Source organism: Prinia subflava, chromosome 1, assembly GCF_021018805.1.
Source record: "Prinia subflava isolate CZ2003 ecotype Zambia chromosome 1, Cam_Psub_1.2, whole genome shotgun sequence".
Taxonomy (NCBI): Eukaryota; Metazoa; Chordata; class Aves; order Passeriformes; family Cisticolidae; genus Prinia; species Prinia subflava.
The window spans coordinates 60395816-60421547 of NC_086247.1; the positions used below are offsets into that span (position 1 = coordinate 60395816).

The 25732-nt window shown below is 59.6% G+C and overlaps 2 protein-coding genes and 1 pseudogene across 5 annotated transcripts; all 3 read left to right on the top strand.

The window, feature by feature from the left end:
* The first annotated feature begins 1830 nt into the window (after positions 1-1830).
* LOC134554530 (sialoadhesin-like) lies at positions 1831-6062 on the top strand (annotated as a pseudogene).
* A 4051-nt stretch (positions 6063-10113) lies between these two features.
* LOC134562462 (low affinity immunoglobulin gamma Fc region receptor III-like) lies at positions 10114-15763 on the top strand. Of its 4 annotated transcripts, XM_063419868.1 has the most exons (8): positions 10144-10227; positions 10885-10905; positions 10994-11224; positions 11457-11729; positions 12753-13055; positions 13134-13220; positions 13607-13628; positions 13716-15763. In XM_063419868.1, the coding sequence occupies exons 1-8, from the start codon at positions 10197-10199 to the stop codon at positions 13840-13842; spliced, it is 1095 nt and encodes a 364-aa protein (XP_063275938.1). In that variant the 5' UTR covers positions 10144-10196; the 3' UTR covers positions 13843-15763. The 4 variants fall into 4 exon arrangements, with proteins under 4 accessions (XP_063275923.1, XP_063275929.1, XP_063275948.1 ...); XM_063419853.1 differs by having other exon boundaries at positions 10114-10227; positions 10885-11224; XM_063419859.1 differs by having other exon boundaries at positions 10114-10227; positions 10885-11224; positions 13137-13220.
* A 567-nt stretch (positions 15764-16330) lies between these two features.
* LOC134555095 (Fc receptor-like protein 3) lies at positions 16331-24106 on the top strand. The gene is made up of 12 exons (XM_063406844.1): positions 16331-16399; positions 20096-20177; positions 20752-20772; positions 20861-21091; positions 21324-21590; positions 21680-21958; positions 22459-22728; positions 22818-23111; positions 23192-23282; positions 23592-23610; positions 23760-23826; positions 23907-24106. Exons 1-12 carry the CDS (start codon positions 16331-16333, stop codon positions 24005-24007), a joined length of 1791 nt encoding a protein of 596 aa, XP_063262914.1. The 3' UTR covers positions 24008-24106.
* Positions 24107-25732: the final 1626 nt, after the last annotated feature.

The following is a 25732-nucleotide window of genomic DNA, read 5'->3' on the forward strand; positions in this document are numbered from 1 at the left end:
CCTGTTCGAAATCCGTGTCCCCAAATCCCTGTCACCCACCCCTGTGCCCAAATCCCTGTCCCCTCCCCCTGTTCCCCATCCCTGTTCTACATCCCTGTCCCCAGATCCCACCCCAAAGCTGGCCCAGCTGCAGCCCTGCCGGTACCCCCGGTGCCCCCGGTGCCCAAAGCCCCGCAGCCGGCGCTCCCCGAGCGGCGTCTGAGCCCCGGAGCTGCTGCGGAGCCTCCGCCGGGCCCGGCCCGGGGGCGGGCGGGGGGCGCGGGCAGGGAGGTGCCGGGAGGGCGGAGGGGACCCGGGAGCCCGCGGAGGAGCCCCCGGCGCTGCGGGAGCCGAGTCCTGCCCTCGGGTCACTGTCGCAGGTGGCGGCTGCCACCGCGCTGCCACGGCCGGGACTGGCCCGGGCTGCGGGCACCGACGGTGGCCGTGCGTCCCGAGCGGCGGTGGCAGCGTGTCCGAGGCCACTGTCGCGATGTGTCGAGACCGGCTTTTGCCACGGCAACGGCACCAACAGCTCCGGACACTCGCGGAGCGTCCAGCCGGGGTCACCTCCCCCAGCCCCAGCACGGCCGGGGGCGGCCAGAGCCACTGCTCGATCTTTCCACGCTCGTCCCCAGGACAGGATCCCCTGGATGTGTCACCCGCAGGACGTGTCACCCTCAGAACAGGGACACCCCTGAGCAGCGAGAGGACCCCCTCCATGTGCCACCCGTGGATGTGTTACCCCCAGGATGTGTCACCCCCAGAACAGGGACACACCTGAATAGGGACAGGACCCCCTGGATGTGTCCCCCCAGGACAGAGCCCCCACTCCCACCGTCTGACTCAGCACAAATGGCCTCTTCCTTCTGCTGCAGGAGAGAGAAAGTGAAAGTGTGGGGGGGCACAGCCGTACACCTCCAACCCCCCCAACCTCCCCGGCATCCCCTCAACCCGGTACCTGCTCAGGAGCTCCCCAGGATCACCGAGCAGGGAATTGGGGGGTGCAAATGTGGCCAAATAAAAGGAAGGAAATGGAAATAAAGAGGGGAAAAAGCCCCTGGGGAGCAGGGGGGACACAGACCCAGAGCCCCTCAGAATCCACCTGTGGTGACTCCCAGGAAACCATGAGCTCCTTGGAGGGACAGCGAGGGGCCCTGGGTCACCCCAAGATCTGAGGCGCCCAGGGAAGGAGCTGCAACCCACGGGCCCATCCAGGCACTGCGTATCCCTGGGACCCTCATTCCCCTGGGACCCCAACCATGGGACCTCCATTCCTTCTGCCTCCTCTCTCTGGGACCTCCATCCTGGCTCTGCTATTCGCCATGACCTCCATTCCCAAGGAACCCCATCCAGTAATTCCGGCCCCTGGAACCTCCTTTCCCCTGGGACCTTGATTTCCCCAGGACCCTCATTCTCATGGGGGCCCCCTTTCCCCTGCTACCCCCATCCTTTGGCCTCCATCCCTTGACCACAAACCCCTGGAGGCCACGTGGTTCTGGCCACTCCTCCCCAAGTCTGAGTCCACCCAAACCTTGGGACCCACATTCCCATGGGACCCCATCCCTGGGACACCTAATTCCCCAGGACAACCATCCTTGACTCCCTACACCACCTCAGCCTCCAAATTCTGGCAACTCCATGTCCCCACCCTGTCCCACCATCACCCCCATGTACCAAGAGGTGCCCACCCAGCCCCCATCCTCTCCCTACCCTGCCCCCAACACGGGCAACCAACGCGTGGGAACGAGACCTGACCTCGCTTCCTTCCCCTTTGGCTGAAGGGCGGTCACACTGGGGACAAGTGCCCCCAGAACAGAGTGACAGCCAGCCTGGATGGCCGGGGACATGGGGATGGCCGGGAGGGTGGCACTGCTCCTGTGGGGTGAGTACCCTGGGCACAGGCCTGACACTCTGGGGATGGGCCCTGGTGAGGCAAAGATGGGTGGGGAAGGGGCACAGGGGGGCTGCAGGTTCCCCTGAGGTCCCCAAGGCCAGCAGAGCCTGTCCATGGATGTGACCAGGATTGTGGGATGGCTTTGGGGAATAGAGAGGGGAGACAGGAATTGGAGACCTGGGATTTGGGGACAGCAACAGGAGGGTAGAGATATGGGGACAAGGATGGGGTGAAAGGAACCTCAGAGCTGGGGCAGCAGTGGGGACAGGGGCACAGGGATGCAGGGACAGGGACAAGGGCCACGGACCATGCTGATGGGGCATGGGGACAGGAGCCATTGGAATGGGATCACGGGCATGGGGCCATGGGGATGTGGCTGTGGGGACAGGTGCTGTGAGGATGGTGGAGGTGACCTGTGCAAACATGGGGTGTCCACAGTGTCCCCATGTCCTGCCTCAGCCCAGGGTGACCGAGGTGTCCCTGTCCTCAAGACCTCCGTGATACACCAGTGTTCCACTGGGGACAGTCTGGGCACAGACACTACACCTCATCCCCCTGGTGCCTCTGTCCCTGCGGTGCCATCCCCACCCAGCCCTGTCCCTTCTCCCTTCCAGCCCAGACCCTCGGCCTCGCTGGTGAGTCCTCGGGAGATGCCGTGTCCCTGCCCTGCTGTCCCCAGCCCTGTGCTGGCCCTGCCAGCCTGGTGTCCCCTGTCACCCACAGGTGCCCAGAACACCCAGCTCCTGGTGGAGCCCCCCTGGACACCGGCAGTGCTGTGGGACCGGGTGACACTGACCTGCCAGGGCTTGGGGGCCGCCGGTGCCACCACCTGGTACAAGGATGGGCGGCGCTGGAGGCAGAAGGGACCCGACCGCCTCATTGTCACCGAGAGTGGCACCTACACGTGTGACAGACCCGGCAGTGGGCTCAGTCCCCCTGTGACAGTCTTAGATGGTGAGGAAGATTTGCGTGTCCCCAGCGTGGCACCTGCAGGACTCCGGGGTCTCTGGGAGGGCTCCGCTCCATGGGTCACCCCCTGGTGTGACCAGAGCCCGTCCCCTGCACACGGGGACATCCCAGAACATCCCAGTGCAGGGGGACCCTGTTTGTGGGATTGGGGACCCCTGGTGCGCTGGGTGTGACTCAAGGAGGGTTCCGTGTGAAAATGGGACACCCCGGTGTGACAGGACTCCCTTGTCCCACAGGCCCATTGGTGCTGCAGGTGCCAGCACGGCCACTGCTGGAGGGGGACACAGTGACACTGCGCTGCCGGCGCTGGAGGGACATGTCGGTCACCAGGGTGCGATTCTACCGTGGGGACGAGGAGGTGAGGGAGTCCCTCAGCGGGACCGAGCTGTCCCTGTCCCCTCTGCAGCTGCACCACAGCGGCCGCTATCGCTGCAAGGGCTGGGTGAACTCCGGGGTATCACGGGGGTGGCAGGAGTCGGCGCCGGTGACAGTGACAGTGCACGGTGAGCACCCCACACCTCACCCCTCAGCACCCCCACAGCCCCTTGACAGCAGACTCGGGGTCACAAATCCCCCTCCCCTCTCTTCCCAGAGCTCTTCACGGTGCCGGTGCTGGAGGGTCCCGCCGAGCCCATCGAGGGGTCCCCCCTCAATCTCAGCTGCCTCAGCACCCCCAGCCCCCTGCGGCCCCGAGCCCCCCTCCTGCACCTCTTCTACCGGGACGGGCAGTGCGTGGGGGGCCCGCAGGGGTCGCCGCAGCTCCTGGTGCCCGCCGTGGGGGTCTCCCACTCGGGGAATTACAGCTGCCAGGTGCGCTCCGAGTGGGGGGCCGTGCGGAAGAGCAGCGCCCGGCTCGGCGTCACGGTGCGCAGTGAGTGCGGGGATGGGCACGGGGAGCCCCCACAGCCTCCCCGGGCTCCACAGCCCTGCTTGGAGACCCCCATTACTGCCCAGACCCCCATTCGTGTCACAGGTCCCCCCTCCCTGCTGGGTCTTCCGCCAGCTACCCCAGCCCTTAGGTTGGGTTCCCCCATCGTCCCCCGTAAACTTTTTCCCCATCCCCCCATTCCCTGCTCGGCTCCATCTCTCACCGGGCCCCTTCAGCCGTCCCTGAATCAACCCCACCTCTCCCTGATCTCTCTCCCCACAGTCCCCAGGTCCCGTCATCTCCTCCCTGCTGTCCCCCCACTCCCTCTCCAGATGTCCCCTCCCTGAACCCCTCGTCATTCCTTGGGGTTCCTTTCCAGCCACCCTCAGCTCTGTGCCCCCTCTTCCTCTCTGCCGTCCCCCTGCCCCTCCCCATTTCCCCTCCATGTCCCTCACTGTCCCTTGATGTGTTCCCCACCCCGCAGGGGTCCCGCTCTCGGGGGTGTCCCTGTCAGCACAGCCCCCCGGGGGACAGGTGGCACTGGGGGACCGCCTGGTGCTGAGCTGCGCGGTGGCCACAGGGACAGGTCCCCTGTCCTTCACCTGGCACCGGGGGGGCTCGGGGGCACCGCTGGGCACCGGCCCCCACCTGGAGCTGAGCCACGTTGGGGACAATGACAGTGGCCACTATCACTGCCGGGTCAGCGACGGGGACAGTGTGGCCGAGAGTGTCCCTCTGAATGTCACCGTCCTGGGTGAGCGGGACACTCGGGCTGGGTGTGACCCCACCCACGGCACCCCCATCCCGCCTCGCCTGGTGCCAGCCCTCTATCTGCTCCCACAGTGCCTGTGGCCAATGCCACCATCACCCCCAGTCCCCTGTCACACCAGGTGCACACAGGTGACCCCGTGACCCTGCGCTGCTCGGTGCAGGTTGGCTCAGCCCCTGTCACCTTCACCTGGCTGCACAATGGGCAGGAGGTGGCCCGGGGTCCCTTCCTGGAGCTTGGGGACGTCGATGTGGGACATTCGGGCACCTACCAGTGCGTGGCCACCAACCAGCTGGGACAGGACGGGCACCAGGCACTCAGCCCTGAGCTGGCCCTGGAGGTGACACCTGCCTCACTCTGGGTCACAGGTGGGGTCACACGGGGTCCCTGGGTTTTTCACGACCCCTGGAGTTCTTGGTGACCCCATTATGTCCCCGTTTGTCCCCATCAGTGGCTGTGAATGTCGGCAGGACCCTCCTGTTCCTGGTCCTGCTCCTGGCTGTCATCGTGGGCTGTCACTGCTGGCACCACCTTGGTGGGTGACAATGGGGGGGAATGGGATTCCTGGAGTGCGGGGAAGCCCCCAGAATGGATGTAGAGCCCGGGCAGCCCCCAGGGCCCCTTAGCTGTGGGAAAGTGAGCCCACAGTGACCTCCGCTGGGGGTCCTGGGGGATTTGGGAGGAATTTGTAGGGTCTTGGTTGAGTTCTAGGGGAATCTCTGAGTGAGCTTTGAGGTACATTGGAGTAGCACTGGAGCTTCTGGAGGGTTTGGGGAGCTCTTGGACGACCATGCAAGGATGTTGAGGGATCTTTCAGGCATCCTGGTGGTGTGTGGACAGTGCCCTTCCCTGCTGGGCTTAGGATTCTGGGGCTCAGAGTATCGGGGACACCAAGAAGTTTGGGGGCACTATGGTGATGCAGATGTTCTGGAGGGTTCAGGGGTGCTTGGAATGTCTGGGAGGAATCAGGGGTCCAGTGGGGATTTGGGGGTCCAGTGGGGATTTGGGAGTCCCATGGATGGTTGGAGCTGCCAAGGCCCCAGGAAGGTTCAGGGGTTCCGGGGTCCCCACAGTCACCCCCTCCCCTTTCCCTTGCAGCAGCCAGGAAGCTCCAGGACAGCGTGTGAGTGAGTGAGGTGAGTGAGGGGCTCCAGCTGGGATTCCCCTTTTCCTCTCCCCAGACACCCCTTGGACCCTCCTCATCCCCACAGGACTCCCCCAGAGTAGGGGGCATTGCTGGATCCCCACATCGTGGGCACCGAGCCGGCAGCGGGTGAGTACGGGGGGGACAGGGACACGTCACCCACTGGTGTCACCCCCCACCCAGGTCCCCACAACTGGTGTCACTTCTAGGGCTCCCACAAGTGTCCCCTGACCCTGCCCCACCTTGGGATCCTCAAGTGATCAATGTGGAGCTGCCGGGACCCTACAGGGGACAGCGGGACCCCAGCGACATCTACAAGAATGTGCTGTGACACTGGGGGCACTGGGGGGCATCAATTCCCCTCAGGGGTCCTTTCTTCTTCTTCACAGCACCCCACGGAGCTCCTCATTCCCTCACCCAGTGCTGGGTAGGCACATGACCCTTTTCCCTCTTATTGTACCCAAAATGCAGCTTTTTGATTAAACTGTATGGGAAACAAATCTCACTCTTTAAAAGTTTTTAATGTTTAAGAAGGGATAAAGGGGACAGCAGACAGCTTGCTGAGTGCTTGGCAACTGCCAGAGGCACACGGTTATCTAGAACAGTTCTTCTCATGTACCTTTTCATTGTATTGGTGAAATACATATTCAAGAAGATTATCCATATTCAAACATTCTTTCCAGTTTATGTGTTCTGGGAATTCTTTTGCTTGGCTTGACCCTTGACTCGTTCTCTTAAAGTACGTGCCTGTGCTGAATTTACCACCTTCAGCCACTGCCCAGGAGAACCGTCATGCCCTCTGCAGACCTGGGACCATGGTTGTCACCGTGAGATTCTCCTAGTTTTCTGAGTGTTCATATTAAAGTAGAAGTGTGCACCTTCTCACTCTCTTCTCATATAAACAAGGAGATTGTGAATTGTAAATATTACCATTGTTTTCACATTCCTCTCCAAGGAGAGGAGAGGTTGTGTGACACTCCCTTTGACCGATGTGGTTGAGAGGTGGGAATACCACCCTCCAATCCATGATCACCTTTCAAAAAGTATAAAATAAGAAGTAATAAACAAAGGGCAGAGATTTTTCTCTGCTGATGCTGCTCTCCCAAATTCTGACTTCGTGTGTTACTTGAGCGTGGCTAACAGCAACAAATAGTGACTCTTTCCACAGATGAAACTTGAAAAGCACTAATCCTGTCTTAAGTGAGACAAAAGGGCAGAGTGACAACATGTAGAGAGACAATATGAAGATATCAAAGTCAGTGAAGGAGGAGTTGAATATTAGCTGGAAAGAGAAGGAGAAGATGCCTTGGCTTTAGGCTGAAGGTTTTTTTTAAGCCATGGAAATGGACTGTGATCTAGAGTATCCCTCTAAGTCATGGAAGGCATAGATGGGGAGATGAGAGTGTTCAAATTGTAGATCTGAGCCAAGGCATTTGTGGTGAACTATGTAAATACTGACGTAGTTGTGATCTTATGAGAAGCTTGAACAGAGAGAGAGATGAGCTGAAGTTGAAGACCTGCCCACAGAGAGAGAAAAGGTCTCTGTTCCTAGAGATGAAGAAAGCCTTTGCTTTTGAAATGTTCATCTTTAAAATGCTACCCCATGAGTTTACATGTCCCATTGTGCAGCTGTGGGAAGGCTGTGTGATATGGGAGGGACTTCACAAATGCAGAGTCCTGGGTGAGTGGTTTTGTAAGAATTAAAAAGCCACAAGAGAACTGTTCTTTCTTGTGGGGAAGTTTCCTTTGCAGACCAAAAGAGACTTTTCTCTTGGAGAGAACTGATGAGAGACTATTTCAGAGGCAGTACCTGACCTAAAGTCTAATTTTGGTCTCTGCATGTTGTCAGAGAGAAAGAAACGAGTTTGTGGGGAAGAGAGGAAGTGTTTTGAAGGTTTTATTCTGGTTCTTATTAATTTTTTGTCTCTCCTGTAGTTCTGTGAATAAACCTGTCTTTATAGCTTTTTCAGTTTTGAGCCTGCTTTCCTTTTTTCATAAACTTTTCTCACAGCAGAAAAAAGAGTAAATAATTCTAGTGGGCACTCAAACCACTACACTAATTGGTGCCATGATGCAGATACAGAAATTGGCGAACCTGAAACCACTACAATGCCTTACTGCTGATGAAATGATTTTTTTTTTATTTCTTCACAAGGCCCCCTGTTCTGTGGTTTGACAGATCTTGGTAATGGAAGAGTCAGTGATAAATTTCTCTTTGCATTCTTTCTTTTGCTGTTTATTTACTTGGTTCTTTTCAGTGTTATCATACAGCTAAGATACTCCACCAGTATATTAAATCAACATTAGGGCTATTTCACAAAATTATCAGAGTTATTCTCACTGTTGTCAGTTAGTTACACAAATACAGGCATCAGCTACTTCTGCAACAGATAATGTTCTAATGCACAGTACACAGTCTCTATTTCAATATTTCGCAGGGGTCTAAAGTAATATATTTATCACACTAAAATATAGAATCTACACAGGGATTAGGGTAAAAAGGCTGACAAATTCTACTATATCAAAATTAGTGAAAACCTGATTACAAACTGTATTTATCAAACTAATTTGCAAAAGCCAGTGTAATAGCAAAAGCCTATGACTACATAGTTATTTTTACCAGGGGGAAGGTGTATTGAAGGGTTTATTTGACGTCTCCTTATCTGCTCTGATTTTGTCAGCAATACCATCAATTCATATCTCTAATTGCAATGCTGTTTTGCCCATGACAGGATTTGATGAGTGATCTCTCCTGGTCCTTGTCTCAAACCAGGAACCCTTTGCTGAAATTTCTCTCCTCATCCAGGGGTGGAGGGCAGTGAGAGAGAGGCTTTGGTGTATGCAGGATGTCCATCCACTGTCCACACACGGCAAGGCAGGAAGGAGGAGGAGGGTCCCGGTGAGGTTGTTGAGCAGATGGGCTTGGGATTTGCAGCACTTCTGGGGCTCTCTCAGCCCCTTGCTGAGATGGACAAACTGATCAGCTGCTGCATTTCCGGACTGGTTCCCTCACAGCTGCCCATGCACGGGGGTTTCCAGCCAGCCCTGCTCTGAAAACCATCAAAGGCCCTCACACAGCCACTGCTTGGGCTCCCATTGGCTTTTGTGCTTCTTGCAGGGCTGAGCAAGCCACAGGCAGGCCTTTTTCCCCCACACAATTCTCACCTTTGCAGCAGCTCTAAAGCTGCCACAATCAAAGCCAAGGGGGCAGGGGGGACCCTCAGGTCCTGGCTGCCACCTGGGGCTGGCCAGAGCAGGGCTGGCCAGTGCCCATCCCTGTGCAGTGGGGCTGGGCCATGGCTGGGCCCCACACTTGGGTTGACAGGGGTCTCCAGGATGTGCCACCCCCAGGACAGACACCTGTCCAGGAATGTGCAAGGACAATTCCAGAGCTGCCATTCCCCGGGACAGGACCCTCTCATGCCAGGATATGTCACCCCCTGGACTGGATTTCCCCAGGTCATGTCACCCTCAGAACAGGGACCTCCCAGAATAGGACCCCCCTGGTTTTCCCCCCAAGATAGATCCCACCCCCCTTTCCCATTTGACTGTCAGCACAAACAGCCTCTTCCTTCTTGTCCAGGAAAAAAAAAAGTGAAAGTATTGGGGGGCACAGCCCAACATCCCCATCCCTCCAAGTCTCCCCACCCCTATCTGCACCACCCACACCCCCTTCCCCTCTCCCCTGAACCCCTTACCTGCTCAGGTGCTCCTGGGGATCCCTGAGCCATGAACTGGGAGGGGGAGTGTACAGCAGTGAGTGAGGAAAATAAGAACAAATAGAAATAAAGAGAAGAAAAGGCCCAGGGTGGGGTGCACAGACCTGGAACACCATGGGAACCCCCTTGTTTCCCCCTCAGACCACCAGTACTATGGAGGATTCACCCCAAAATCTGAGGCAGCCAGTGAAGGAGCTGCAACCTACATGTCCAACCAGCCACCTCCCATCTCTGGGACCCTCCACTCTCCTGGGATCCCAGCCATGAGACCTCATTCCCTTGGTTCCCTCGCCTGGGAACCCCCATCCCAGGATGCCAATTTCCAAGGATCTCCATAGCCCAGCACTCCCCTCTCCTTGATCCCATCCCATGGGCTCCCCAGTCACCCAGAACCCTCCATCCCTGGGACCTGCATTCCGTGATCCCAAATCCCTGCAGCCCATATTCCCCTGGGACACCCATCCCTGGTTCTCCCACCCATGGGGACCCACATTCCCCAGGATCCCCATCCCCTGTGTCTCCCCTTCCTGAGGTGCCCCATTCCGTGGCTCCCCAATTCCCCAGGGACCCTATCTCTGGGCCATCCTGCTCCTCTGGTAGTCCCTCCTTAGCTCCCCACATCCCTTGAGACCCAAAGTCCTGGGATCCCCATGTCCCACCAGGCCACACCATGTCCCAGAGAGTCCCTCTACATCCCCAGCCTCTCCCCACTCTGCCCCCACCAAGTGCCACCTACACATGGGAACAAGATGTGACCTCACTTCCTTCCTCTTTGGCCAAAGAGCCACCACCCAGCGGACAGCGGAACCTGGCAGTGTGTGGCAGGCAGCTTGGGTGGCCAGGAAGGTGGCAGGATGGCCAGGAAGGTGACACTGCTCCTGTGGGGTGAGTGCCCCAGGCACGGGCCTGACACTCTGGGGATGGGCCCTGGTGAGGCAGAGATGGGTGGGGAGGGGGCACAGGGGGGCTGCGGGGTCCCCTGAGGTCCCCAAGGCCAGCAGGGCCAGTATATGGGCATGGACCCCTCAGTGTGACCAGGGTTGTGGGGTGGCTGTGGGGACAGGAACGGGAGGGCAAGAACAGGGGGACTGAAATCTGGGGACAAGGATGTCATGACAGGCACATTTAGACTGGGGCAGCTGTGGTGACAGGGGCAGGGGAACAGGGGACAAAGGGACAGGGATAAAGGGACTAGCCCCTTGCAGATGGGCCATGCGGACAGGTTTCATCGGCCTGGTGGAGGTGGCCTGTGGCAGCATGGGGTGTCTGCTGTCCCCACACTCAGGGTGTTCACAGTGTCCCCATGCCCCGCCTCAGCCTGAGGTGGTTGCAGTATCCCCATCCCTCAGGTGTCCATGCCACAGGGATGTGGCACGTGGGCAGCTGTGACACAGACAGGTCTCTCCAGACCTGTTGGGGACCATCCCTGAGCACTTTCTCACGAGGACCAGTCACTTTGGGGACAAACCCCACAACCTGTCCACAGGTGCTGCTTTTCCTGCAGTGCCACCCCCACCCAGCCCTGTCCCTTCTCCCTTCCAGTCCAGACCCTCGGCCTCGCTGGTGAGTCTTCAGGGGATGCTGTGTCCCTGCCCTGCTGTCCCCGGCCCTGTGCTGGCCCTGGCAGGCTGGTGTCCCCTGTCACCCACAGGCACCCAGACCACCCAGCTCCTGGTGGAGCCCCCCTGGATACCGGCAGTGCTGTGGGACCAGGTGACACTGACCTGCTGGGGCTTGGGGACCGCCGGTGCCACCACCTGGTACAAGGATGGGCAACGGTGGTGGCAGAAGGGACCTAACTGCTTCACTGTCACCATGAGTGGCACCTACACATGTGACAGACCTGGCACAGGGCCCAGCCCCCCCATGAGAGTCTCAAATGGTAAGAGGTGATGTGTGCCCTGGCACCCTGGGGGTCCCCAAGGGTTCTGGGTGGGCCCCACTTCTTGGGTCACCCCCTAGTGTGACCAGAGCCTGTCCCCTGCACATGGGGACATCCCAGAGCATCCCAGGGCATGGAGAACCCCTATTGCAATGGGGGACCCCTGGTGCCTCCCAAGGTTTTTGGGATCCCTCAGACACCCCAGATGTGGCAGGTCCTTCCTGTCCCACAGAGCGTCTTGTGCTGCAGCTGCCGGCACGCGTGCTGCTGGAGGGGGACACGGTGACACTGCGCTGCCGGGGCTGGCAGGATGGCACGGTCACTGGAGTACGATTCTACCACGAGGGGAAGGATCTGGGGGGGCCCTTCAATGGGACCGAGCTGTCCCTGTACCCCCTGCAGCTGCACCACAGCGGCTGCTACCGCTGCGGGGGCAGGGTGAACTTTGCGGCATCACTGTGGTGGGAGATGTCAGCGCCGGTGACAGTGACAGTGACAATACATGGTGAATGCAGGAATAGGGATGGGAAATCCCAGCATCTTCCCAGGTTTCCCTGACCAGTGCCTGGGTCCCTCATCCCTCCTTTGATCCCTCCCTGGGTTACCCACACCTTCCCATGAAGGGACACCTTCTCGGGTCCCTCCATCTTTTTCTGGGTCCCTCTCCACGTCCCCCCATCCCTACGTGGCATCCAATACCCCTTCTGTGTTCTCAGCTCCCTCCTCTGCTCTCCCTCCCTACCTGGCTTGCTTCCACCCTTCCCTGCTTCCCCCAATCCCTCCGTCAGCTCCTCCCACCCCTCTCTGAGCCACCCCACATCCCTCCCTGGGTCCACTTCTCCCTCAATGGGGTCCCCTCCAACCCCCTCCTACTCCCCTCCTGCCACTTCCCATATTTCCTACCCCTCACAGATCCCCCATGCCACCCATGTCCCCGTGCAGGGGTCCCGCTCTCGGGGGTGTCTCTGTCAGCACAGCCCCCCAGGGGGCAGGTGGCACTGGGGGACCGCCTGGTGCTGAGCTGCGTGGTGACCGCAGGGACAGGTCCCCTGTCCTTCACCTGGCACCAGGGGGGACGCAGATGCACCACTGGGCACCGGCCCCCACCTGGAGCTGCATCACACTGGGGACAAGGACAGTGTCCACTACCAGTGCCAGGCCAGAAACGGGGACAGTTGGCCAAGAGCCCCTCACTGCAAATCAGGTGAACGGGACCCTCAGGGTGGGGGTGACCCCAAGCACAGCATCCCCCACCCCAGACCTGGTCACAGCCCCACCACTGCAGCTCACACTCCTGGGTGACCGGGACCTCTGGCTCTGGCTGCCCTCACCCACAGCATCCCCAATGAGTGACTGGTAAACACCACAGTAAGTCACAGACCTGGGTGAAAGGCTCCCTCTGTCTCCAGGTGCCACCATGCACAGACTCCGTCATCCCCACATCTGACACTCCCTCCCCCCATTCTCCTGCCCCAGCACTGGGTGCCAACCCCTCCCCTCAGCCTCAGCCCTGTCTGTGTCCCCACAGTGCCCGTGGCCAATGCCACCATCACCCCCGGTCCCCTGTCACACCAGGTGCACACAGGTGACCCCGTGACCCTGCGCTGCTCGGTGCAGGTTGGCTCAGCCCCTGTCACCTTCACCTGGCTACACAACGGGCAGGAGGTGGCCCAGGGTCCCATCCTGGAGCTTGGGGACGTCAATGTGGGACATTCGGGCACCTACCAGTGCGTGGCCACCAACCAGCTGGGACAGGACGGGCACCGCGTGTTCCAGGCACTCAGCCCCGAGCTGGTCCTGGAGGTGACACAACAAGGACACTGGAACACAGGTGGGGTCACACAGGGTCATTGGGATTGCAGAACCCCCAGAGTTACAGGTGACCCTGACGTGTCCCTTGTGTCCTCAGCAGTGGCCACAGGGGTCAGCGGGTCCCTCCTGTTCCTGGTCCTGCTCGTGGGTGTGGCTGTTGTCTGGCAGCGGTGGAACTACATGGGTGGGTGACAATGGGGGCAACAGGGGCCCTGGGGAGGTGAGGGGCCACCTAGAATGTGGGGGTGATGGGTGGAACCCACAGCCCCTGACTTGGGCAGTGCTGAGTGCTCACGACTTTTGCTCAGGGTTCTCAAGTATTTGAGGTGGGGTTGGAGGGTCTTGCAGGAATGTTGGGGGTTCTATCAGGGGTTTTTGGGGAATTTAGAGGCTCCCAATCCCTGCCAGGCTCTGGGTTCTGGGGGCTCAGGGTGTTGGGGCAAGGCGGGAGCATCAGGGATTCTGGGGGGACCTGGGGGAGTGTTGAGGGCCTGGTGGTGGTTCAGGATTCCCGTGGGTTGGTGGGGGCCCCTGGGACTCCAAAGTCACCCCTCCAGTTTTCCTTTGCAGCTGCCAGGAAGCACCAGGAAAGGTGAGCGCAGCCTCCACCCATGATACACCTTTTACTGACACTCCCAGGACCGCCCATCCCCTTCCACACACCCCCTTATTGCTACAGGGTGCCCCCAGATTCCCTGGCATTCCCCGGGGAGGATCCTCAGGCGACCTACATGGAGCTGAAAGGGCCACACGGGCAAGCATGGGAACCCAGCGACATCTATGACCATCTACAACAAAAGCTGTGACACCCTGGGAAGCAGGAGGCACTAGGCAACACTGGTGGTGCTCCCACCATGGCTCCAGGGGTTGCCCATCCTTCCAAGGGAGGTGGTGATGAGTCAGGGCCAGGCTACACAGGGCACCCTATGCTCCCCATTTCCTCTCCCAGTAGCCCCAGGGGCTCCCCCATCCCCTTCCCAGTACCTGCAGGGGCTCCCCAACCCCCATCCCAGTGCTCCAAGTACCCTCGGTGACCTCCCCTTTCTCTCCCCACTGTGCTCACAGCACACCCAGGGGTTCCCCATTCCCCCTCCCACTCCCCCTGTCCCATCCCACTGTAAAATGAGCAGTCGGGGAGGATTCTTTTTGATCAATTTCTCAAATGAAAGTGAAGCATAAATGCGGCAATATTATATCTGAGAACTGTTTATTGATAAAGGAGGGTAAGTGTTCTTACGGAAGGGGGATTAGAAGAGAGAGTAGAGAGGGGAAAAGAGAGCCAGAGAGAGAAACAGAAGACAGGGACAGCATTACCACAAGAACCCCGGGCACTCTGTTGGCATGAGTTCGACAGATGGAGTGTGTGTGCGGTGAGCCCTCGTGGCTTTTGTGAGTGACTGGGCACGACTGGCAAGCAGCAGCACCTCCGTGTTTCTGGCACTGGCAAGCGATGGCTGCAGGCTGGCTGCAGGCCAGTGCTGTAGGACTGGCAGCTGTGGTCTGGCTGCCAGGGGCTGCTACTGTGGTGCAGCAGGCCCGGTGCTGCAGGCGACACAGGCACCACGGCAGAGGCAGCGGGTGTGTGCAGGCAGCCTCCGCTCCTTTGGGGAAGTGGTGGAGCACCAGGTTGTGGCTGGCATGGCAGACAGTGGGGGAAAACCTGGTGGCAGCAGCCATGGCTGGGGGCGGGCAGCAACCACTCCAATGGGGAAGTGGTGGAGCAGCAGGCTGGGGAAGCAGTGCAGCTCCAGGCTGGGGAAGCAGTGGAGCACCAAGTCATTGCAGGAACGAGCTGCCTCGCGGCAGCAGGAAACAGGTATGGACAGGGAAGAAGGACCACAGGGAGGAAAAGGTGAGGGGGAGAGGAGAGCCAAGCTGACCGTATGAGCAAGCCCCTGATCCCCCCAAGAAACCTAAGCAAAAGAGCTCCTGTTGTGTCACAGGTAACTGCTTTTATTTGCTAAGGCTCCTCCCACCGCCCTATTTCCTGGGCATTTTTTCCCTGGGCATTTTTCCCTGACATTTTTCCTGGGCATCCAGGCATCTGACCCACCAACCAGTGGGGGTTTGCTCACAGTCCGCTCATGGAAGCTTTTTCTCCCCTGATCGGCTGTTACGTGAAGCCTCCCTGGGACAGTGTTCCCAGCACAAGTAGAGCCTCTGGAGTAATTTTTCACCTCATGCATAGCGTATGTTGAGACATAAATGAAAATCAGATTCGTTCCTCTCAACCTCCAGTGGGTGTTTCCAGTGGTTCTGGGACCCTCCCAGTGCTCCCAGTACACCGGGTGGCTTAGTGTTTCCCATCCCAGTTTCAAGGGATCACAGGACCTGGTTTTCTGCTCCTGGGGAAAAAATGCAGCTTTTGGGTTAAACGGGCAGAAATGGTGTTTCTTTGTTCAGCTCTGTCAGGCTTTAGCAATGGGATTCTCCAATTTTGGGCTGCCAATTCTCCAATTTTTGGCTGTGTTGGTTTGAAAGACAGGTATTTGCCAAGGAAGGCAGGAACCTCCCTTGGAATGGAAAATATAACCCCCTTCCCTCATACTTATTAGAACTTTGAAATTAAGGGGCTTGCAGGCAAAGATATGGGAGCAGGAATAACAGTTCTTTACTAGAATGTATTGTGAGAAACAAGTTAATGGAAGTTGACTTCTGCTGGGTGTTATATGAATTGATATTACATTATTGATTATATTGTTGAATAAATATTGTGATGTTGTTAGTGTTGGGATAATGATTTGTTATGGAGTGGTTGATATTCTTGCGGTGGCCCAGTTGCAAGGTTGATTTTCACGGGGATGGTTTTGTGTGTTGTGGTGTGGGTTTTGTGGGTTTATATTGGATGGACTGCTACTGGCCAAGCCTTTGGGACATAACCTTAAAAGGGGCAGAACTTCATCCAATGATGGCCCTGAGGACCACGGTGATGCAACTGCACTGGTGCTGAGGAGTGTGACAGGGGCTGAGATTGTGTAAAATCAAAATGAACATGCATCAAGCTGGTGCAGCACCAGGGGCATAAAAGGCGAAACCACCATTTTGTGGACGAGCCTCTTGCTTTGTGAATTTTTCTCTTGTTCTCAATGAAACTTTTATAACTCATTGCCACTTGGGATCTGAGTCATTAATAACATACATATATATGTATAACAAGGCCAAAAACCAACAACAACGGCAGCGACAAACAGAACCAGAAACTCAACTGCAGCTGCAGGCCCCTCTCCCTTCAGTGCAGTCCTGGTCACAGCCAGCAGGGGCGTTGGTGGCTCCCGGCCAGGCAGGGTGGGTGCGATGATTCCCCCAGACCTGCAGGGGGCGCTGTGGCGCCAGCTTGGCTGTGTCTCTCTCTCTCTCTCTATGGTAATGGCGGGCGCAGCTGGCACAAGGGGAGGAAAAGCGGCTTCCTTTAGAAACTCACGGAGGGAAATTTGTCCTGGTTACCTCCAGATAGTGAAATGTGCTGTACTGGAACCTCGGAAGAAGCAAGCTGGAATGGCAGAGGTGAGCAGACCCCAGCGTGGCCAAACAAAAAGTAACAGCAACTGCACAGCTGTAGCAAGAGCCGCGGGGTGTCCTGGCAGGCACGCAGTGCTGACTTACAGCGTAGAAAAAAACAGAGCAAAGGCAGAAAAACGGCGGGGCCAGGCAGCAGCAGCCTGGCTCCTAAACACAGCCAGGAGTAACTCCCTCAGAGGAGGAGGGGCTCGGGGTCCTGGGTTTTCCCCTGAGGTGCCTGAGGAGTTGGTGAGGGTTCTTTCCAGTCAAAGGAGATGTCAATAAGGTCACAGTTTGAAGGCTGCTCTACTGAGCAAAGGCTCACCCACAGTAAAGAAGAAGCAGTACAGGGCCGGATTCTGGCGGTGGCAGTGAATTCTCCCTGCAGTAAGCAGTTTGCCTGTTCCTTCTGATCCCCAGATGGAGAGAGAGCTGGGTGCTGAGCCTCACACCCAAGCCAAAATCTTGCTGTATTTCTGCCCTTCCCAAGAGAAAAACCCCATGGGCTGAGAGGCTCCAGCCAGCCGCACTCCTTCCCCCCACCTTGGCCATTTCTTCAGTCCCTCTTAGGGATGGTTGTTATTCTGTCTTAGCAGCACAGGGGAGAAAACTCTTGCAGAGAAAGAACACAAGAGGGAAAAATCCTGACCTCCAACACACTAAAACCTGGGGCTGCTGCCTCTCCCACTCTGCTTGGAGGCGCAGATGGCAGAGACCCCAAAGGGCTGAGAGAAGAACAATTTCCTGAAACAGCAAAGAGAGAACAAAACCAACAGCAACACAACAAGATTCAGAATCCAAAGGATCACAAAAGGAACGATTTGTAGGAAGAGCTCCTAACAAGGAATAAACCCTGGACCCTTCCACCAGCATCCACAACACACAAGAACCCTTCTGGCTCCTCCCCCACAGCACTGGGAAAACTGCAGTCTTTACAATGGAATTGGCTGATTTGGCCCCAGTTTGATGGCAAAGAGCTGAGATCATGTAAATCAGGACTGGCTGAAGTGACTGGGGGCAGCCCCTACTTTCTCCTGGTCCCCACTATATCCCTCATGGAGTTTTTGTCCTCAGGGCCTCGGACATTTTGGGTTTGTTGGGTTTTGGGAGAAATCCTGTTGCAGACTTCTCCATTCTTGCTGGTCCTCTGCAGGGTCTGAGCCAACAACAGCAGCTGGGGAATGGAGCCCCAGGCAGGAAGGAGCTCCACAACTCCTCCTCCTTGAAGCCACTGCCCACCCAAGTGTGGGGCCCAGCCATGGCCCAGCCCCACTGCACAGGGATGGGCATTGGCCAGCCCTGCTCTGGCCAGCCCCAGGTGGCAGCCAGGACCTGAGAGTCCCCCCTGCCCCCTTGGCTTTGATTGTGGCAGCTTTAGAGCTGCTGCAAAGGTGAGAATTGTGTGGGGGAAAAAGGCCTGCCTGTGGCTTGCTCAGCCCTGCAAGAAGCACAAAAGCCAATGGGAGCCCAAGCAGTGGCTGTGTGAGGGCCTTTGATGGTTTTCAGAGCAGGGCTGGCTGGAAACTGTCCCTGTGGGGGCAGCTGTGAGAGAACCAGTCCGGAAATGCAGCAAGTGATCAGTTTGTCCCTCTCAGCAAGGGGCTGAGAGAGCCCCAGAAGTGCTGCAAATCCCACACCCATCTGCTCAACAACCTGACCGGGACCCTCCTTCTTCTACAAAACCTGCAGCCCCTTGGAACCTCCCGGCAAGAATGTTTGGGTTCTGCATGTGGACACCAGAAGAGAGGGAAAAGTGTGGAAATATTGAGCAGGGGCTCCACACATGGATCTGGGGAGCAGGGGTGTCCCAGCAGGAGCAGGGAGTGCCCAGGCAGGGGAATTCAGGGCAGGGTGGAGTGCATTTACCAGGGAAGCACACCCTGAGGGCCACACGGGCATTCCCATGGATCCCTGTGCACTCTTCCAAGGATGGACTGAGCTTCTCCCCTTTTGGGAGCAGAACCCATGGGAAGTAAATCAAGTTTCAGGGTGGGAATGAGAAAAATGGGAAGAGTTCCTAAATATGGCCCAGCCAAAGCTTTCCCAATGGGCTGAGTTGCTGCCCAGCATGCAGGGAACAATGCCATGGACCTGCTGGACACTCAGGGAGATTCCACACTTGGTGTCAGCCACAAGCAAACGCTGCTGTGGGATGCACCAATGGGCTCCTAAAGGGGACCTGGAAGTCTCATTTCTCTGTGATTTGCTTGTGTTTTATTGTGTGTGATTTGTTGGGAGAGCAACAATTAAAAGGATTCTATCATCCAGACCATTTAATACATTGTCAGTTTCATTTTTGCTGAGTTCATTTTTTATTGGGGAAAAAAATGGTGTGGGTAAAGATTATTTCATTTATTTCATGGATGTAAAATTTTGTCTCAACCAACTGAGCATCAGGGAAATCAACCAAATTTAGCCTGGCATTTAGCATCATCAGGGCAAGGTTGTATCAGGTACCCCCTTAAGTTTGGGCACCCCAGAGGTCACAGGGCCTCACTGGGGACAGCAGGAATGCTCAGGGCCCCCCCAGGACAGAGGTGCCCAGGATGTGCCACCTCTGGGACAGGAACCCTCAAAGACATGGCACCCCCAGGACCAGGACCCCCCTGGGATAAGACCCTGGGACAAGACCCAGGTGTCACCACACCACAGGAGATCTTTTCTCTCCGGACAGGGCCCCTCTGGATGTGTCCCCCCAGGACAGAACCCACGTCCTCAGCTCAGCATGAACGACCTCTTCCTTCTGCTGCAGGAAAGAGAAAGGGAAAATCTTTCATCCCCTGCAGCCCCCCAGCCACTGCCTGCACCCCTCAGCCCCCTTTTCCCCTTCCTGGGATCCCCCCACCTGTTATCTGCTCAGGTGATCCCTGGGATGGCTGAGCCAGGGAATGGGGGGATGGGAAAAAACCCAGGGCTGTGTGGGGCACTGACCCAGAGACTGAACCCTGGGTGCCCCCCTGGCCACGAGCACACTGTGGGAGCTGCGCTGGGCTCTGAGTCACATGAAAATCTGAGGCACTCAGGGAAGGAGCTGGGACCCCAGTGTCCACCCATCCCTGGGACCTCCATTCCCCTGAGACCCCAACCATGGCACCCCCATTCCCTTGGTCTCTCCTCCCTGGGACCCCCATCCCATCACTCCCAATGCCCAGGACCACCATGGCCATGATCCCATCCCATGGACTGCTTCTTCCCCCAGAACCCCTCTTCCCAAGGGTCCCCTTTTCCCCCTGCACTCCCAACCCTGGGACCCCCATCCCATGACCCAAAATCCCTGGGGACCATGTTCCCACAGGAGCCCCATCCCTCAATCCCCCAGCCATGGAGACCCCAACTCCCCTGGACCCCCATTCTTATGGACACACATCCTTGGTTCCCCATGACCCCTGAGCTCCGCCACTCCTGGGAACACCATCCCCAAGGAACCCCCAGACTGCCCCATAATGTCCCCAGCCTGTCCCCTACTGTGTCTCCACCTTTCCCCACCCTGCCCCCACCAAGGGCCACCTACACGTGGGGACAAGCTGTGACCTTTCTTCCTTCCTTCCTCTCTATCCGAAGAGCCGCCACGCAGCGGAGCGGTGGCCACAGCAGCGAGTGACAGCCAGCCTGGATGGCCGGGGACATGGGGATGGCCGGGAAGGTGGCACTGCTCCTGTGGGGTGAGTGCCCCGGGCACGGGCCTGACACTCTGGGGATGAGCCCTGGTGAGGCAGAGATGGGAGGGAAGGTGTCACAGGGGGGCTGCAGGGTCCCTGAGATCCCCAAGGCCAGCAGAGCCTGTCCATGGAGGTGACGGGGGTTGTGAGGTGGCTTTGGGGACAGAAAAGAGATGACAATATTGGGGGACAGGATTTTAGGGAGGCATCACGGGACTGCTGCTGCTGTGGAGAAGGGACAGGGGCACAGGGATTCGGGGACAGGGACAAAGGCACAAGGGCCATGCAGATTGACCATGGGGACAGAGGGCTTGGGGGTGGTAGGGGTGACCTGAGCCAGCATGGGGCAGTTTTGACATCCCCATTTCTGGGGTGCCCGCAGTGTCCCCATGTCCTGCCTGAGCATGGAGTGGCGATGATGTCCCAATCCCTGAGAGATTCGTGCCACTCTGGTGTCCCCAGTGGGAAACTTTGAGGACAGTTCCACAAACCTGAGCTCTGTGTGCTGTTGTCCTTGCGGTGCCACCCCCACCCAGCCCTGTCCCTTCTCCCTTCCAGCCCAGACCCTCGGCCTCGCTGGTGAGTCCTTGGGGGATGCCATGTCCTCACCCCACTGTCCCCAGCCCCATGGTGGCCCTGGCAGGCTGGTGTCCCCTGTCATCCACAGGTGCCCAGACCACCCAGCTCCTGGTGGAGCCCCCCTGGACACCGGCAGTGCTGTGGGACCGGGTGACACTGACCTGCCAGGGCTTGGGGACCGCCAGTGCCACCACCTGGTACAAGGATGGGCAGCGGTGGAGGCAGAAGGGACCCGACCGCCTCATTGTCACCGAGAGTGGCACCTACACATGTGACAGACCCAGCAGTGGGCTCAGTCCCCCAATGACAGTCTTAGATGGTAAGGAAGGTTTGTGTGTCCCCAGCTTGGCACCTGCAGGACTCCGGGGTCTCTGGGCAGGCTCCGCTCCACGGGAGCCCGTCCCCTGCACACGGGGACATCCCAGAGCATCCCGGTGCAGGGGGACCCTGTTTGTGGGATTGGGGACCCCTGGTGCGCTGGGTGTGATCTCATGGGGGGGTCTCTGTGAAAATGGGACGACCCGTTGTGACAGGACCCTCCTGTCCCACAGCACCGTTGGTGCTGCAGGTGCCAGCACGGCCACTGCTGGAGGGGGACACAGTGACACTGCGCTGCCGGCGCTGGAGGGACACGTCGGTCACCACGGTGAGATTCTACCGTGGGGACGAGGAGGTGAGGGAGTCCCTCAGCGGGACCGAGCTGTCCCTGTCCCCTCTGCAGCTGCACCACAGCGGCCGCTATCGCTGCAAGGGCTGGGTGAACTCCAAGGTGTCACGGGGGTGGCAGGAGTCGGCGCCGGTGACAGTGACAGTGCACGGTGAGCACCCCACACCTCACCCCGCAGCACCCCCACAGCCCCTTGACAGCAGACTCGGGGTCACAAATCCCCCTCCCCTCTCTTCCCAGAGCTCTTCACGGTGCCGGTGCTGGAGGGTCCCGCCGAGCCCATCGAGGGGTCCCCCCTCAATCTCAGCTGCCTCAGCAGCCCCAGCCCCCTGCGGCCCCGAGCCCCCCTCCTGCACCTCTTCTACCGGGACGGGCAGTGCGTGGGGGGCCCGCAGGGGTCGCCGCAGCTCCTGGTGCCCGCCGTGGGGGTCTCCCACTCGGGGAATTACAGCTGCCAGGTGCGCTCCGAGGGGGGGGCCGTGCGGAAGAGCAGCGCTCGGCTCGGCGTCACGGTGCGCAGTGAGTGCGGGGATGGGCACGGGGAGCCCCCACAGCCTCCCCGGGCTCCCCAGCCTTGCATGGAGACCCCCACTACTGCCCGGACCCCCATTACTGCCCAGACCCCCATCCGTGTCACAGGTCCACCCTCCTTGCTGGGTCTACTGCCAGCTTCCCAAACCCATAGTGGGTACCCCCATCGTCCCCCGTAAACTTTTTCCCCATCCCCCCATTCCCTGCTCGGCTCCATCTCTCACCAGGCCCCTTCAGCCGTCCTTGAGTCAACCCCACCCCTCTCTGATCTCGCCCGACAGTCCCCAGGTCTCACTATCTCCTCCCTGCTGTGCCCCCTCTCCCTCTCCAGGTGTCCCCTCCCTGAACCCCTGTTGTTCCTTGGGGTCCCTTTCCAAGCCTCCCCTCAGCTCTGTGCCCCCTCTTCCTCTCTGCCATCCCCCTGCCCCTCCCCATTTCCCCTCCATGTCCCTCACTGTCCCTTGATCTGTTCCCCCCCCCTCTTGCAGGGGTCCCGCTCTCGGGGGTGTCCCTGTCAGCACAGCCCCCCGGGGGACAGGTGGCACTGGGGGACCGCCTGGTGCTGAGCTGCGTGGTGGCCACAGGGACCGGTCCCCTGTCCTTCACCTGGCACCGGGGGGGCTCGGGGGCACCGCTGGGCACCGGCCCCCACCTGGAGCTGAGCCACGCTGGGGACAATGACAGCGGCCACTATCACTGCCGGGTCAGCAATGGGGACAGTGTGGCCGAGAGTGTCCCCCTGAATGTCACCGTCCTGGGTGAGTGGGACCCTCGGGCTAGGGGTGACCCCACCCACGGCACCCCCATCCCACCTCGCCCGGTGCCAGCCCTCTCTCTGTCCCCACAGTGCCTGTGGCCAATGCCACCATCACTCCCGGTCCCCTGTCACACCAGGTGCACACAGGTGACCCCGTGACCCTGCGCTGCTCGGTGCAGGTGGGCTCAGCCCCTGTCACCTTCACCTGGCTGCACAACGGGCAGGAGGTGGCCCGGGGTCCCTTCCTGGAGCTTGGGGACGTCGATGTGGGACATTCGGGCACCTACCAGTGCGTGGCCACCAACCAGCTGGGACAGGACGGGCACCAGGCACTCAGCCCTGAGCTGGCCCTGGAGGTGACCCCTGCCTCACCCTGGGTCGCAGGTGGGGTAACATGGGGTCACCGGGGTGTTCAAAGCCCCCGGGTTTCTGGGTGACCCCAATGTGTCCCTCACTGTCCCCAGCAGTGGCTGCAGGGGTCAGCGGGTCCCTCCTGTTCGTGGTCCTGGTCGTGGCTGTCATCAGGGGCTGGCACCGGTGGAACAATGCGGGTGGGTGACAATGGGGGGTAATAGGGGTCCCGGGGATTGTAGTGAAGCCCCCCTGAGTACAGGAGCCATAGGGTGGCACCAACAGCTCCTGACTCAGGTGAAGCTGAGCCCTCAGAGACCTCGGCTTGGGGTCCTGGGGATTTGGGGACGTCCTGGAGGGTCGTGCAGGGATGTTGGGGGTTCTGTCAGGTGTTTGGGGGAGGTTTAGTGGCTCAGGGGGCTCAGGGGTTTCGAGGGGTGGTTCAAGGTTTTTAGGGGGCTTCAGGAATGCTTGAGGGTCCCAGGGGTGGTCAGGGGTCCCGAGGTTGTTTAGGTACCCTGAGGACCCCTCAGTCACCGCTCCCCCCTTCCCTTTGCAGCCCTCAGGAAGCAGCAGGAAAGGTGAGTGGGGGGCTGCAGGTCTGACCCCCCATTTTACCCTCAGTGCAAACGCCCCCCACCCCCACAGTCACCCCCTTATCCCCGCAGGCCCCCCCTGGAGCCCCCGGGTTTCCCAGAGGAGGGGGAGGTGCTGTACGCCCACATCGTGGCCACCGAGCGGGCAGGGGGTGAGTATGGAGGAGGGACAGGGACACGTCACCCACGGGTGTCACCCCCACCCAGATCCCACAGCCAGTGTCTCTCGCAGGGCCACCCCGTGCCACAGCCCCCCAGGTGACCTACGCGGAGCTGCCGGGACCCCACGGGCGACAGCGGGACCCCAGTGACATCTGCGAGAACGTGCTGTGACACTGGGGGCACTGCAGGCCCCTGCCCGAGGGCACCCCCCGTGTGGGTTTCCCTCTCCCCGGCTCCCGTGGGTGCCCACGAGTGGGGTCCCATGTGGGACTGCCCAGAGCTCCCCGTTACAGTGCTCCCAGCGCTCCCAGTACCGCCAGGGGCTCCCCATTCCTTCCCCCAGTGCCAGGGGGCACAGGAACCTTGTCCCTCCCGTTGGCCCCAAACCGCAGTTTTTTGATTAAACCGGCAGAAATGGTTTTTGTTTGCTCAGCTCTGCCTGCTCAGCTCGGACGGAGCAGGCTCCGCTCAGGCTGTTGTGCAGCTCCGTGTGGGACTTGCAGGAGTTTTGGGGCTCTCTCAATCCCTTGGGAACAGGGACAAACGGATCAAATGGGGCATTTCCGGACTGGTTCCTTCGCAGTTGCCCCGCAGAGGGGAAGGAGCTGCCGCTGCCCGTTTGTCCCCTCTTGGTGACACGGGCCAAGGGCTCGGGGAGTTGCGGCGGTGCCGCCCCGTGGCCACGGGCACCGATCCCGCAGCTGCCGAGCCCCTCGGGCCGAGCTGGAGCCCCGGGACGGAGCCGGAGATGAGGGGCCGGGGTCGTCCCCAAATTTCTGACCCCTCTCCCTGTCCCCACATCCCTGTCCCGAAATCTCTGTGCCCCATCCCTGTCCCACATCCCTGTTCGAAATCCGTGTCCCCAAATCCCTGTCACCCACCCCTGTGCCCAAATCCCTGTCTCCTCCCCCTGTTCCCCATCCCTGTCCTACATCCCTGTCCCCAGATCCCACCGCAAAGCTGGCCCAGCTGCAGCCCTGCCGGTACCCCCGGTGCCCCCGGTGCCCAAAGCCCCGCAGCCGGCGCTCCCCGAGCGGCGTCTGAGCCCCGGAGCTGCTGCGGAGCCTCCGCCGGGCCCGGCCCGGGGGCGGGCGGAGGGCTCGGGCAGGGAGGTGCCGGGAGGGCGGAGGGGACCCGGGAGCCCGCGGAGGAGCCCCCGGCGCTGCGGGAGCCGAGTCCTGCCCTCGGGTCACTGTCGCAGGTGGCGGCTGCCACCGCGCTGCCACGGCCGGGACTGGCCCGGGCTGCGGGCACCGACAGTGGCCGTGCGTCCCGAGCGGCGGTGGCAGCGTGTCCGAGACCACTGTCGCGATGTGTCGGGACCGGCTTTTGCCACGGCAACGGCACCAACAGCTCCGGACACTCGCGGAGCGTCCAGCCGGGGTCACCTCCCCCAGCCCCAGCACGGCCGGGGGCGGCCAGAGCCACTGCTCGATCTTTCCACGCTCGTCCCCAGGACAGGATCCCCTGGATGTGTCACCCGCAGGACGTGTCACCCTCAGAACAGGGACACCCCTGAGCAGCGAGAGGACCCCCTCCATGTGCCACCCGTGGATGTGTTACCCCCAGGATGTGTCACCCCCAGAACAGGGACACACCTGAATAGGGACAGGACCCCCTGGATGTGTCCCCCCAGGACAGAGCCCCCACTCCCACCGTCTGACTCAGCACAAATGGCCTCTTCCTTCTGCTGCAGGAGAGAGAAAGTGAAAGTGTGGGGGGGCACAGCCGTACACCTCCAACCCCCCCAACCTCCCCGGCATCCCCTCAACCTGGTACCTGCTCAGGAGCTCCCCAGGATCACCGAGCAGGCAATTGGGGGGTGCAAATGTGGCCAAATAAAAGGCAGGAAATGGAAATGAAGAGGGGAAAAAGCCCCTGGGGAGTAGGGGGGAC

Coding starts and splice junctions, on each gene's coding strand:
- LOC134555095 (XM_063406844.1), top strand. CDS start 16,331: ATGATTCCCCCAGACCTGCAGGGGGCGCTGTGGCGCCAGCTTGGCTGT. Junction 21,959..22,458: donor GCTCGGCGTCACGGTGCGCA/GTGAGTGCGGGG, acceptor CCCCTCTTGCAG/GGGTCCCGCTCTCGGGGGTG. Junction 22,729..22,817: donor CCTGAATGTCACCGTCCTGG/GTGAGTGGGACC, acceptor CTGTCCCCACAG/TGCCTGTGGCCAATGCCACC.
- LOC134562462 (XM_063419853.1), top strand. CDS start 10,921: ATGCTGTGTCCCTGCCCTGCTGTCCCCGGCCCTGTGCTGGCCCTGGCA. Junction 11,225..11,456: donor CCCCATGAGAGTCTCAAATG/GTAAGAGGTGAT, acceptor CCTGTCCCACAG/AGCGTCTTGTGCTGCAGCTG. Junction 13,056..13,133: donor ACAAGGACACTGGAACACAG/GTGGGGTCACAC, acceptor TTGTGTCCTCAG/CAGTGGCCACAGGGGTCAGC.